The sequence below is a fragment of the Physeter macrocephalus genome, chromosome 21, assembly GCF_002837175.3.
Source record: "Physeter macrocephalus isolate SW-GA chromosome 21, ASM283717v5, whole genome shotgun sequence".
NCBI classification, from domain to species: Eukaryota; Metazoa; Chordata; class Mammalia; order Artiodactyla; family Physeteridae; genus Physeter; species Physeter macrocephalus.
In genome coordinates this window covers 23,546,225-23,558,977 of record NC_041234.1, presented here as the reverse complement: position 1 = coordinate 23,558,977, position 12,753 = coordinate 23,546,225, and the positions used below count along the sequence as shown (strand labels likewise).

The following is a 12,753-nucleotide window of genomic DNA, read 5'->3' as shown; positions in this document are numbered from 1 at the left end:
CTCCGCCCCTCGCCCCGTGGCCCCGCGGCTGGATCCCGGCATGGTTCTCTCTGAGCTGGCTGCGCGCCTCAACTGCGCCGAGTACAAGAACTGGGTGAAGGCGGGCCACTGCCTGCTACTGCTACGCGGCTGCTTGCAGGGCTTCGTCGGCCGCGAGGTGCTCGCTTTCCACCGCAGCCTGCTCGCCGCCGCCCCCGGCCTGGGGCCCCTCGCCGCCTGCCGCAGCGGCTCGCGGTGCAGCCCGCGCGCCCGCCAGGTGAGCACCCGGCCCGGGGTCTTGACCGTCGCCCCTCACCCCGTCCGCGGGCGCAGTGTCTCGTGCCCTCCCCGGAGCCGGGCCGACCGCCGTGCCTGGGGTTCAGACGCCCAGACGCCGCCCCTCCCTCCCGGGCCCCTCCTCACCGCCGCCCTCTGTAGTTTCAGCCTCAGTGTCAGGTGTGCGCAGAGTGGAAACGGGAGATTTTGAAACATCACACCAGCAGAAATGGAGACGTCCACTGGGGAAACTGCCGGCCGGTCCGCTGGCCGGTCGACGCCTGGGAGGTGGCCAAGGTAATCACCTGCGGTCGGGAGGGTAGGAGGAGTTGGCCCACCAGGTAGGAGTTACCTGGAGCCCTGGGCGTCTGTTGGGTCTGTGTGGGAGCTGGGGCCCCATAAACAGATGCAGAGAGAGATTGGGCTTTTGATCTAGGGTGTAGTGTCTAGGCGGCTCAGGGCTGTTATGTCGGACCCAACGCGGCTTAGTGAAGTAGAAGATTTCAACAAGAGACGCTGGGGCAAGATGTAGAGCGAGCATCATGGGTACAGGCACAGAGGGAGAAGCAGGCAAGGCCTTTTGAGGGTAGGCTCCCTGAGTAGCTCACTTTGTAGGGTGCCATGAGGATGGCAGAATAAGCCAAGGGAAGTTGGGGCTAAGATAGAAAGGACCTTAAGTGCCTAGCTAAGGAGTAAAACTTTGGGGAGGTAGGGGTGGGGTAGGCAGCCAGATAAAAGGGGACTGTTCGGCCCGTTTTTAGATCTTGGCCATGTGACTTACTGGCTGGGCTGATTGAAGAACTTTTTTCGACTTTTTGATATTTGCCAGAAGCCCAGTAGGAGGCGGGGAGGGGGAGTCGAAGTAGCCTCCTAACACAAACTCACCTCTGGAGTCAGTCTACATGCTAGTTACCAGCAGGCACAGGCTTGGTGCCTGGGAAGCAGGGATCAGAATCTCCGCTCAGCTGCTCAGTGGTGCACCATTGGGCCAGCCTCTGTTCCCTAACCTCAAAAATGAGGAAGTTGGACTATATCGGTGGCCCCCAGACTTTTGGCTATCGTGGTCCAGTAAACCCACCATACTCTCTCCCCCTCTTGTTTGTTGCTGCCATAGAATTGCCAATTTCTGCTTTTACTTAGAAAAGAAGAAAACTTAAAACTCTACCCTTTGCTATGACCGTCCCTCACCTGTTTGTTTTCTGTCGCTGCTTTCATACCCTCAGAATCCTCTTGAAGCCCATGCCACCTGTTTCTGCCACTCTTTCCCTTCTTCATTGCCGTCACCTGCAGACCTAGTCCAACCACATGCGTATATTCTCTCTCCAAGCTGGACTCCCCGCTCGAACATCCTGTGATCCTCTCGACCTCAGCCTCCCACTTGCATGCTCATACCCAGACTGTGTCAGCACGGGGAGCTGCGGTGTCCAACATCCTGCTTGCCCTCGGCGTACTTATTCAACCCGCCCCCCACCTCTGCCCCACCCCTCGTCCCTCTCCAACGTCCACAGCTCTGAGGCTTCCACTGCTTTCCCAATCCCCAGCAGCCTCTGCCCTCCCAGCTTCCTTTGCTTCCTCAGCCAGCCCAGATTCCACAGTCCATCATTCTGTTCAGTCCCTCGCAGTTGTCTCGGTCTTCTTCCTCCTTTCTCTGCACTTGCCAGGCCCAGCTCCAGCCCTGATGACACCACACCTGCTGCTCTGGGGAAGAATCTTTTGAGGGATCTTTCGCTTTCAGTTCTTGATCCCGAGCCCAGCAGTCTGGCCCTGTCTCTCCGGAGGCTCCTGTTCCCGGAGACAACTGTTGCTGCCTCTCCTTCGCCGAGTTCCCACTCCTGTTCCCCCAAATGCAATCCCAGCTGCTAACCTTGCTCTCGCTTTCTTATCTTTTTACCAGACCTACCGACCTACCTCCATGTGCACCATCTTCTTCCTTCTGCTACAAAGGAGGAAGGGCGTCTCTCCTCTTACCGCCCTGTCCCTCCACTTGAGTGTTGGACCTTATCCTCTCCCACCTTGCCCAAGGACTTTGAGTCTCCACTCTTCCGACCTCCCAGCTTATTCCCATCACCATACAAATAGCCTTAGTACTGCCTTGGTTTATTCAATTTTTAAAAAAAAGAGATTCAGCATAGAGTTAATATATGACTTAGTAGTGCCACTCCTAGGTACATACCTGATGAAGTGGAAACGTGTCCCCACAAAAACCTGTGCACGAATGTTCATAGCCGTACTCTTCACAATAGCCAAGAGGTGGAAACAACACACATGTCCATCAACTGATGAACGAATAACCAAAATGTGGTCTATCCATACAATGGGATATTATTTAGCCATAAAAAGGAATGAAGTACTGATACATGCTACAGTATTGCATGAACCTTGAAAACATTATGCTAAGTGAAAGAAGCCAGTCATATATTGTATGATTCCATTTATATGAAATGTCTAGAATAGCCATATCTGTAGAGGCAGAAAGTAGATTAGTGGTTGCCAGGGCCTGAAGGAGAGAGGGGGCAATAGCTAATGGGTAGAGGGTTTCTTTTTGGGGTGATGAAAATGTCCTAAAATTGTGGTGATAGTTGTGCAACTCTGTGAATATACTGAAAACCACTAAACTGTACATGCTTAATTTTTTTATTGAGGTGTAATTGACTGTAATGTTATATTAATTTCAGGTATACAACATAATGATTAGATATTTATATACTTTGTGAAATGATCACCACAATAAGTCGAGTTAATGTCCACTACCATGTGTGGTTGCAATTTTTTTTTCTTGTGATGAGAACTTTCAAGATCTACTCTCTTAGCAACTTTCAAATACTGCAGTACAGTGCTATTAACTATAGTCACCATGCTGTGGATTACATCCCCAGGACTTACTTATTTTATAACTGGAAGTTGTACCTTTTGACCCCTTCACCTATTTTGCCCACTCCCCGCCCCCCACCTCTGGCAGCCACCAGTCTGTTCTCTGCATCTGCGAGCTCGGGTTTTTGTTTTAGGTTCCACGAATAAGTGAGATCATATGGTATTTGTCTTTCTCTGTCTGACTTCTTTCACCTAGCATAAGCTCTCAAGATCCATCCATGTCATCACAAAGAACTGTGTACTTTATTTTTTTAGCCGTATTATTACATTTTATTTTATTCATTGAAAATAAATAATTATCAATGAACATAATTTCCCGACAATACTGCTACTATCCCATTTTACATATGAGACAAGAAGTTAAGTAACATGCCCAAGTTGACACACATATATATATTTTTTTCTATGTCATAATATTGACATTCAGTCCAGTAATCCTCCACTGTAACAGCTCCTTTACTTTGCAGTGAAAATTGATTTGTATATTTTTTGCCTCTGAGTCCTTGTGGGATTTTTTTTTTAATTCAAACAGAAAGTCACAAAAATTATAATCATCCTCATCAGTTCACTCAGTCCCATGTAATTAATTTTTTTTTCATCTTGATCTTTTGTTAGCACTTTTATGACTTCATCAGTTTTCCATTAGAGTTCTGAAAACGCTTATTCATTCAGTTCAGCGGTATAGTCAGTGACCAGAAACCTGTACTTGTCAGTCTTTTCCATGAAGAACTGTGTACTTTAAATGGGTGAATTATATGGTATGTGAATTACATCTTAATAAAGCTTTTTTTTTTTAGAAAACAATGAGTGAATACTTGGAAAATAAAATTTGAAAAGAAAGAAAAACTTCCTTCATCCATTCCGTCCAGCTGTCTCTCCATTTCTCTAACTGCCTCCCATATACATACCCAGTAGAACTTCTCAAAAAGTGCTTTGTGCCTAATTCTCTTTTCAGGGTTCATGCAGGTCCCGTTGACTCTTCAACCCACTCCCCTCTGGCTTCTGCCCCGCCACTCCACTGCATGTCTTGTCAGGGGCACGCATGACCTTCAGTTCTCTGGCCTCGTCCTTCCTACCTCTCAGGTATTCGGCACTGCCGCACTGCCGGCCACTCTTCTTGAAACAGCCCTGGCTTTGTGACATCCTCCCCTCCTGGGTTTCGTCCTGTCTCCCCGGCTCCTCCTTAGCTTCCTTCTGAGTGTAGGTTGGCCTTCCTCGGGCCTTTTCTGTCCCTCCCCACCCCGCCTTCCCCCTTCGTGATACTGCCCGGGCCCGTGGAGTGAAATATTTAATACTATGTTTCTGCTGACGGCTCCCAGATTTGTACCCCTAGCTCTGCACTCTTCTGCGCTCCGGAGGCCCATACCCAGCTGCTACTTGATGCCTCCACTTCATCACCTCCTGGGTACTTCGTCTTTACTTCTCAAGCAGGACTCTTCATCTCTCCCCGCCAGCCTGCGCCCATGCCCCACCACCAACTACCTACAATCATTCTTGCTTCATCTCTTTCCCCCCACCACCCCTCTTATTTGTACGTGCAAATTATTTTTGGAATCCTCCTCGCCATCTCTACATCACAGCTCTCGCTCCCTCTCCTGCCAGCCTCCCACCTGGCCGCCTCTGCTGCTCTGCTCACCCCTGGTTGGTCCTTCACACAGCAGGATGTGCGGTGTTCATGTGGGAATCAGATCGCTTTCTTCCTTTGCCCAAAACCCTTGGATGGCTTCCCGATGTCCTTAGAATAAACTCCAGACCCCTTGTCAAGGCCAGTAAGGCCCAGCATGTTCTGGCCCCTGTTTATTTCTCCAACCTTGTCTCCTTCTACTCAGTGAAGAGACAGGAGGGGGTAGTGAGAGGCAATAATGTGTGTTTCTCACCCGGTGCTTGTCACAGACGGAACCTGGCGGTAGGCGATACCATTTTAAGAAACAGCTTTCAGAGGCAAGGAGGCGGCAGAGCCTCTGTCGGCTTCTGGTTCTGAGGAAAGGAAAGAAGTACTAGAATAAAACCTTGACATGGGAGAGACAGGTTTATATTGGTGAGAAAATGCCAGACCGGACATACCTTGTAATGGGAAAGAAAAACTGCTTGGTTTTGAGGCAACTAAGGCCCCTCCCACTTTGGATGTTCCTCTCAGCCACAGTTGGAATAAGCAGTGTTTCTTTTCTTCCTCTTTTTTTCCTCTATTTCATCAAATTAGTTTGCCTGTGATACATTAGTTACGTTCTTTGTTAACATTTGTAACATCCGTAATCTACTTTCAGCGGGTTGGCCAGAGACAGTGATGGTCTTGGCTACTGTATCTTTTGATAGGGGCCATTCAGTGTGTGTAGAATTCTTCTCAAATACGTGAGGCCGAGGCGTGTGATTCTACCACCATCAGGAACAGAGCCCTGACTCTCCTTGGGGGGTGTCGGCCCATACCACGTGCCTTTTTCAGAATAGCACCATGAGCAGCACTGTAGGAAGCAGCATGGTTGCTTGCCTATGGAAGTGTGTTTGTTTTCAAGGGAGCAGGTCTCTTTATTTAGAGTTCTTTTTTTGCAAGTCATTTTTCATATGTCATCTCTTCTAGTCCCTTGGCAGGAATGTACTCTTGAGCTTCGTAGCTTGGTAAAGTTGTTGCCTTCAGATGTAAATTTGGAAATACTTCAGGAAAGAAATATGCCCAAGCCTTGCTATAACACCATTTCGGGGGTACACACCATAAAATGCTACAAAAGGCAAGATCATGCTAGAGTGAGGCCATTCTGTTGTTTCTAGTATCTCAAACCCTGGGACCCCGTCTGTAATGCCTGTGTAGGTCCTGCTCACCTTGCACCATCAGCATAATAATTGCCAACATTTGTGGCCTGTGTATTAGCATGTGCCAAGCACCGTGCAAGTGCTTTACCCGCATTAACTCATTTAATTCTCGAAACATCCTTCAAGGTAGATGAGGACAGTTAGCCCCCATTTACTGATGAGGAATCCGAGGATCGGTAACTTGCCCAAGGTCACACAGTTGACGAGTGGCAGAGCTGGGATTTGCACCCCAGCCCTGTCGCATTCCAAAGCCCAGACTCTTAACTTTCTACTACCATATTGAACTTTCTCGAGTAATTTTAAAGTGTCCACTTGGGAGTAACTATTATTTTTAAATCTTCTTTAACAACTCAGCCACTGAAACTTCAGTAAGGAAAAGAAAAGGGTGCTTTCTACCCCTGCCTCCTGCTTATATGCCATTAAGAAAGGACAATTAGGTCAAGTGTATAAGTGTCTCTAATTGCAAGTGGACAGATGGAGCAACTCTTCAGTTATTGCCCTGGGCTGAGGCCTGGCTGCTGCACTGTTTCCCGACTTGTGTTTTGGACTCATGAGGCTCTAACTTGAAACCTCAGTAAGAGAGTTTCAGTCATCATTTGGGGAACAGGCACATAACATTTGTCCCACTAGCCCCATATAGATAGGTGTCTCCTAGGGTTGGAGGAGACTCAGGTGCCCCTTGGGCCTCCCCTGCTGCAGGCCTTCATGCCCCGAGGACTGGCAGACAAAGCAGGACCCGAGGAATGTGACGCAGTTGCTCTTCTAAGTCTCATCAACTCCTGTGATCACTTTGAGGTTGATCGAAAGAAAGTCACAGAGGTAAGAACTGTCAGATTGGAAAGCAGACAGAGTCGGTCGGGTGGGTACTGTGAAGACCAGCCAGGAGCCACACCCCGTGCTGCTAAAGCAGCCGTGTGGGCAGAGCTCACGGCTCTCCCCAGACAGTGGTGTGCGAAGGAGTTAAGACTTTGGTCCACAGTTGTCATCGCTGAGCAGGCAAGCAGGGCTCACGTCACACGCACCTTCTGTGATGTCCCAGAACCCCTGTGCGAATGCAGGTGGGAGACTGACCCTTCAACCCTCCCCTGTTGAACTTTTCCAACAACCTGCTGTTACACTGTTTGCCACGAAATCGACGAGCCTCAAATTTCTCTTCCCTGTTCTGCCGTAAACAGAAGCAAAGTAATCTTCCATATTAAAAAGAAAAAAACAAATACGGAGTAATGCATCATTCTGTCCATTGGATGCCAGCATTTGAATCCTGCCCTTCTCAATCTCATTGGCTAAACAGTTGCAAGACCAATTTACCTAGAACTGAAGAAAATATAAACACTAATGGATAAACAGTGTCAGAACAGATCGCTACGCTTGTCAGACTTCCTCTGGGAGATTTAGACTTATCTCCCTTTCACCAGAGAACAGCTCTGGCGCATTTGTTACTCTAAGGATCCTTGAAAAGGGTATATAGCATACCTGGATTATTTATAATATGTAGAGAAAATGCATGTATATTTTGCTAGCATGCCAGCAGCTGAAAGGACTGAGAATCCTTTATCATCAGCAGACTCAAAAACTATCACAGTATAAAATCAACCCCTTTGGTAGCTTTTAACCAAGAGTGTGGAAGACTTGGCATGAATTACATATTAAAAGATTTTTGCATCGTCTGCTCCGGCCTTTGGGTATTCTCAGAGCCAGTAGCCAATAGTCTTGCTCTTTGTCAGGTTGTTTTAAGTTAGGGCATTTGGGGGATTGTGCGAGAGATACCCACCCAGCCACAAGATTTCAAGGACTAGCGACAGTTATAGGCTTGTTTGTATTTCTTACCCCAATTAATTTATTCAAGTGGCCGGGGGTTGAACATCCCCCTCGAGCCTTGACAGCACCTGCAGGCCACACACTTGTGGATTTTAGAATTAACAAGGCCTTTCAACAGTCTTTCTCTGGAACTACAAAATCTCAGTTTACCCCACTATTGGCCTTTGAAGGCTTTTCTCTTTTTTTGTCTTTCTATAGGTGATTAAGTGTCGTAACGAGATCATGCACTCTTCGGAGATGAAAGTATCTTCTGTGTGGCTTCGAGATTTTCAGATAAAGATCCAAAATTTTCTGAATGAATTTAAGAATATCCCAGAGATTGTGGCGGTATACTCCCGAATAGAACAGGTAAAAAATCACGTTTAACAGTTCTGGCATAAAGAACTGAGGGGGAGAAAAAGGAACCACAGTCACTCATTTAGAATTTGAAGCTTATTAGATTTATACAAAATTCTAGAATGTAAGCAGGGGAACAATATTGATATGAAGTCAGAATTGTGATTGGGCTGAGCAGCTTTTCTGTGGTCACGGGATGTGATTAGAATGGATCCAGTCAACGGTGTTTAATTACAAATTCTTTGAGTAACCGAGTAGAATATCTTTTTTTTTTTTTTGGAATACCTTTCCCATTCAGTCAGTTCATATATTTGTTCGGTAACCCAACAGCTGTTGACATCTGACTGGGCTGTTTACATCCCTGAGCAAGATCAGCCAGATGGGTGTGACCATGAAACAGGAGTTTACCTGAGTGAGCACCAAGTAAACGAGATAGAAATGGAATTACTAAAGGAAAAACTTCAAGAGCTATATCTTCAAGCAAAAGGACAAGAGGTGTTGCCTGAAGAGGTAAAAAAAAAAAAAAAAAAAAAAAAAGCGTTATATCCTCTGTATGAGCAAACAAAACAAAGAAAGGCACCAGGGAGGAAGAGTAGCACATTTTAACTTATTAACAGTTAGGTTTCTGCTTTAAAAGTCAAATAATTTCCAGAAATGGATATTCTTTTGGCACAGATTACTGTTACCCTTAAACAAATGTTTTCACTCCATCAGCAAACATTTGGGTGGCTAATGTGTGCCACAGAGTGGAAGACCACAGGAAGGGCGACCGCAGAATCCTGAACTGCAGGCCCCCCCCACCCCCCGCGAGTCTCTGCAGCTCAGAGGGGGGATTGCAGAAAAAGGCTTTGCTGAGAAGGCGCTGTTGAGCTGGGACTAAGAATCAAATCAGAGCTCGGCAAATTGGCAAGAGCAGAAGGGCATTCTTGGCAGAAGGCATTTGCCAAGACATGAAAGACTAGCCTGGGCCAGACAGTGACGAGGCGAGCGTAGGAGGGAGGTATGGTCGGACGTGAGGGTGGTCAGGTAGGTCGAAGCCGTATTTTGAAAGGTCTTCTATGCCTCACTAAGGGGTTTGGACCTTATTCCCAAAAAGCAGTTGGGAGCCAACAGAGGTTTTAAACCAAGAGAGAGTAAAGGAATAGATCAGATAGGGCTTTTAGAAAGTGACGTCTTAATGGCACTTGGAGGTTGGAGACGAGCCAGGAGGCTCTTGCAGTTGTGTGAGGGTGAGAGAAAGAGGACAGAAGCTAGAGGTGTGGGGGAGGAGCCGGGTGCTGGAGGCACTACTGGGGCCGAGCTGAGGGCTGGCAGTGGCTGGTTAGATTACTTGGGGCGTGGCTCGGGGCTGGCGGGAGGTGGCGAAGGAGGGGTTAAAGGATCGTCAAGGCTTCTAGCTCAGGACGCTGCAAGCTAATGATCGTCTCAAGTACAGGAGATATGAGTCCCCTTTGTTACATGCAAGATATTAAAAAAACTAACAGTAGTAGAATTATATTTTGGTAAGGTTCAGAAATAGCCCGGCACTTGCTGGATTAGAATTCCAGATTCCCAGGATGTCTTGGACAGATCATTTTACCTCTCCATTCCACCTCGTCCGAGGAAAGTAGTTTTACTGGCTACCTTGTGAAACACAGCGTGTTGTAATACAAAGTGTGTATTTCATTTTTTAGGCCATGCTCCGTACTGGTCCATATGCCTATGTTAACTCTTCTGACCTTGACCCAGGTGCTTCACTCAGCTTGATGAGCTCCTTTAGCACAGGGACTGGGTACCAGTGGTTTTGGGGTGCACCCACCCTGGCACACCGTAGGTATTTAAAGTGACGAATAAGGCTGTTAAAGCTGTTTTCTAAATCCATCTGTTTCATCTGGCTTTTTTTTTTTTTTTAATTTTCAAAAAGTATTTATTTGTTTGGCTGCATTGGGTCTTAGTTGCGGCGTGCGGGCTCTTTTAGTTGCGGCATGTGGGATCTAGTTCCCTGACCAGGGAGCGAACCCAGGCCCCCTGCATTGGGAGTGCGGAGTCTTAGCCACTGGACCTCCAGGGAAGTCCCTCGTCTGGCTTTACTTTAAAATGTCATTAGAACCATCCCCAGTTTTCTTTCCACTGCTCCTTTTAAAAGTAGAGTCAGACAACAGAGGAAAACCGGGGCATCAGGCTCACGGTCCCTGAGTCGCGTCAGAAATTCTCTCCTCTTTCTTGAAGGAGCCGCAGTTCTTTTCCTGTTTGTGTAACAAAGAGCAAAATGTATCAGTAGCAACACACTGAAACCAGGAGTCTCTGCAAGTTGGGAGCGGGAAGGGACCCGGGTGATACCCTGCTTTATAGCAACCCTAAGGGGCAGGCGCTGATGGGCTCAAGGCCTCACGGCTGAGGTATGAGGACTGGCCCGGGGGTCTTCCCGCTCTGGCCCTGGGCCTACCTTCCCACGTGCCATGCAGCGGCTCTCTTGTCACCGAGCAGCTAGCAATTGTAAATTTCGACCCTTCATTATCTCTGTTTTACAGAGAGGAAATTGGGGTTAATTGGCTTGTCCTCTGGGTCCCAAAGTCTCTAGATAAAGGTGATAAATTCTCGTTTTTCATGCTTTCTGTTCAGTGGACCGTGGCATTTCTCTTGATACTTCAATTGATCAAAATGTAAGTTCGGATTGATTGGCACGTTATCTCTGAGAAGCTGAAGGATGGCTTTCCACGATGTGTGGAACAGACCTCTTTTGAAAGTTCAGCACCAAATACGATTATTCATGTTCTTTTGGGTTAGTCTCCAAAGTCAGAGGATTTGGTAAACCAAATTTCAGTGACTCTAAAACACTGTGAATTGCAGGACATACCATTAATTCAGTCACTTGTAAGAAAAAAAAATGCTGCCAATTTACTGTAAGACACTGTCACTGGTAAGGTGCATTCTCATTCGAGATGTTAAAATATGAAAAAAATGTGCAATTAGGAATCAAGAAATGCAGTGGTTGTATTATGACCACGGCACTTTTTTTGTGAATGTTTAGCAAGACCTGTTTCTGGTGTTCATTAAAACAGCAGGGCTCGGGTTGGAAAGCCAAGTTGAGAAGAAAGGGTTAATGGTGGTGATTTAGTGCGACAGTCCCCCCAAAGGCATCAAGGAGCACGGGAGTGAGTGCCAGGGACCACGAAGCAGAGAGCTCATCATCTCCATTCTTTTCTGTCCGATTGGCGAGCCATAATGATAAATAACATTATAAAAGGGGGCTCCCATTAAAATACACTGTGCATGCATAACTATGATTGTAAAATGTGGTCCGCCTCAGAGCCAAATGGGAGCAGCTGCTGCCACCCAAGAGCCCTTCACATACACCTGCCGGCCCTCGGTGCTCTGTTAGGATCTGGGGGGTTCAAAATTCAGCCAAAGAACGTTGAGTGCAGTAAGTGGCTAAAAAACATGCAAAGAACTTGCACATTCTTTAAAATCATTACTGACTTCTTAAACCCTGGTCAGGGGGACCGCTTTCAGGGGGAAACTCAGGGAGAAAGTGACAGAATGCAGTCGAGGCAGGCAGGGAAAGGATGGAAGTGACACTCCATTGGTTATAGTCCAGATTTATTTCATGAGTGAGTGCCTACTATTTGCCAGGCACAGTTCTAGAAGTTTGGTGTGCATCAGTGAACAAAACAGATGGTAAAAGTCAGCATAATAAGTAATGATGGGGCGAGTTAGAAGGAGGAGGGCTGTGTCGAGCAGAGTGTGGTGATCAGGAGTGGCCGAATGGGGCTGGGGGTTGGGTTGCGCGGGGCGGCCAGGGAGGCCCCATTGGGAAGCTGAGACTTAGCGATACCTCGGAGGAGGTGCGGAGCAGCCGTGTGTGCTTCTGGAGGAGGAGCATTCAGGCGGAGGGCAGGGCAAGCTAAGCAGGGTGGCTGGAGTGCGGTGAGGAGCTGAGAGAAGGGAAGCCTTGTGGGCCGTTGGGAGGATCCAGGCGCTTCCTCCCGAGACGGCAGCCGCACTGAGTTCTGAGCAGCAGAACGATGAAGGGAGCACGCTGGCCGCCGTGTGTGAAGGATGCAGGGCCAGGGGCCAAAGATGGAAGCGGGGAGACATTAGGAGGCTGCCGCAGGTACCAGGCCAGAGAGGTGGTGGTTCAGACCAGGGTGGAAGGGTGAAGAGTAGACGTGGTGAGAAGGGGGGCACGTGTGGTGTGTGAGAGAAGGAAAGGTGTCAAAGACAAGTCCAAGGGTTTTGGCTTAAGTGCCTGGGAGTATGGAGGCGCTAAGCATCTTTCGCCTAGAACAGCGCCTGCCTGGCACATGGTAGACTCTCGGTACACTTTTGTTAAATGATTGTCGGAAGGGAGGAGTGTACCAGACACAGTGCTAGGTGCTTTTAGTAGATTATTTCGAATCCTCACAGGAATGCTTGGTGGCGTTGGTATCATCATCCTATATTTGCATATATGGAAGTAAGCTCAGAGAGGTCAAGTGTCTTGCCCAAAGTCACACAGCTAGTTAAGTGGCAAAGCTGGGCTTCAGTATCCAAGTCTGTCTGACTACTTTTCTAGCACTTTGTTTTTCCACCTTTACTTTCTTTTCCCATTTAACATATAAACGTGCACAAGCCTTCCCCATTCTTTTTTTTTTTTTTTTTTTTTTTGCGGTACGCGGGCCTCTCACTGTTGTGGCCTCTCCCCTTGTG

At 47.6% G+C, this 12,753-nt stretch overlaps 1 protein-coding gene across 7 annotated transcripts in view; it reads left to right on the top strand.

The window, feature by feature from the left end:
* C21HXorf38 (chromosome 21 CXorf38 homolog) overlaps positions 1–12,753 on the top strand; it is a 41,823-nt gene continuing 29,070 nt past the window's right edge. For 6 of the 7 annotated variants that reach the window (XM_055081835.1, XM_007120983.3, XM_028482536.1 and 3 more), the window contains exons 1-5: positions 1–256; positions 418–552; positions 6,631–6,750; positions 7,948–8,097; positions 8,416–8,595. In XM_055081835.1, coding sequence (XP_054937810.1) covers positions 41–256; positions 418–552; positions 6,631–6,750; positions 7,948–8,097; positions 8,416–8,595 — 801 coding nt within the window. In that variant the 5' untranslated portion in view covers positions 1–40. The remainder of the gene's footprint in view (positions 257–417; positions 553–6,630; positions 6,751–7,947; positions 8,098–8,415; positions 8,596–12,753) is intronic. The other variant, XM_028482537.2, reaches the window with a different exon arrangement.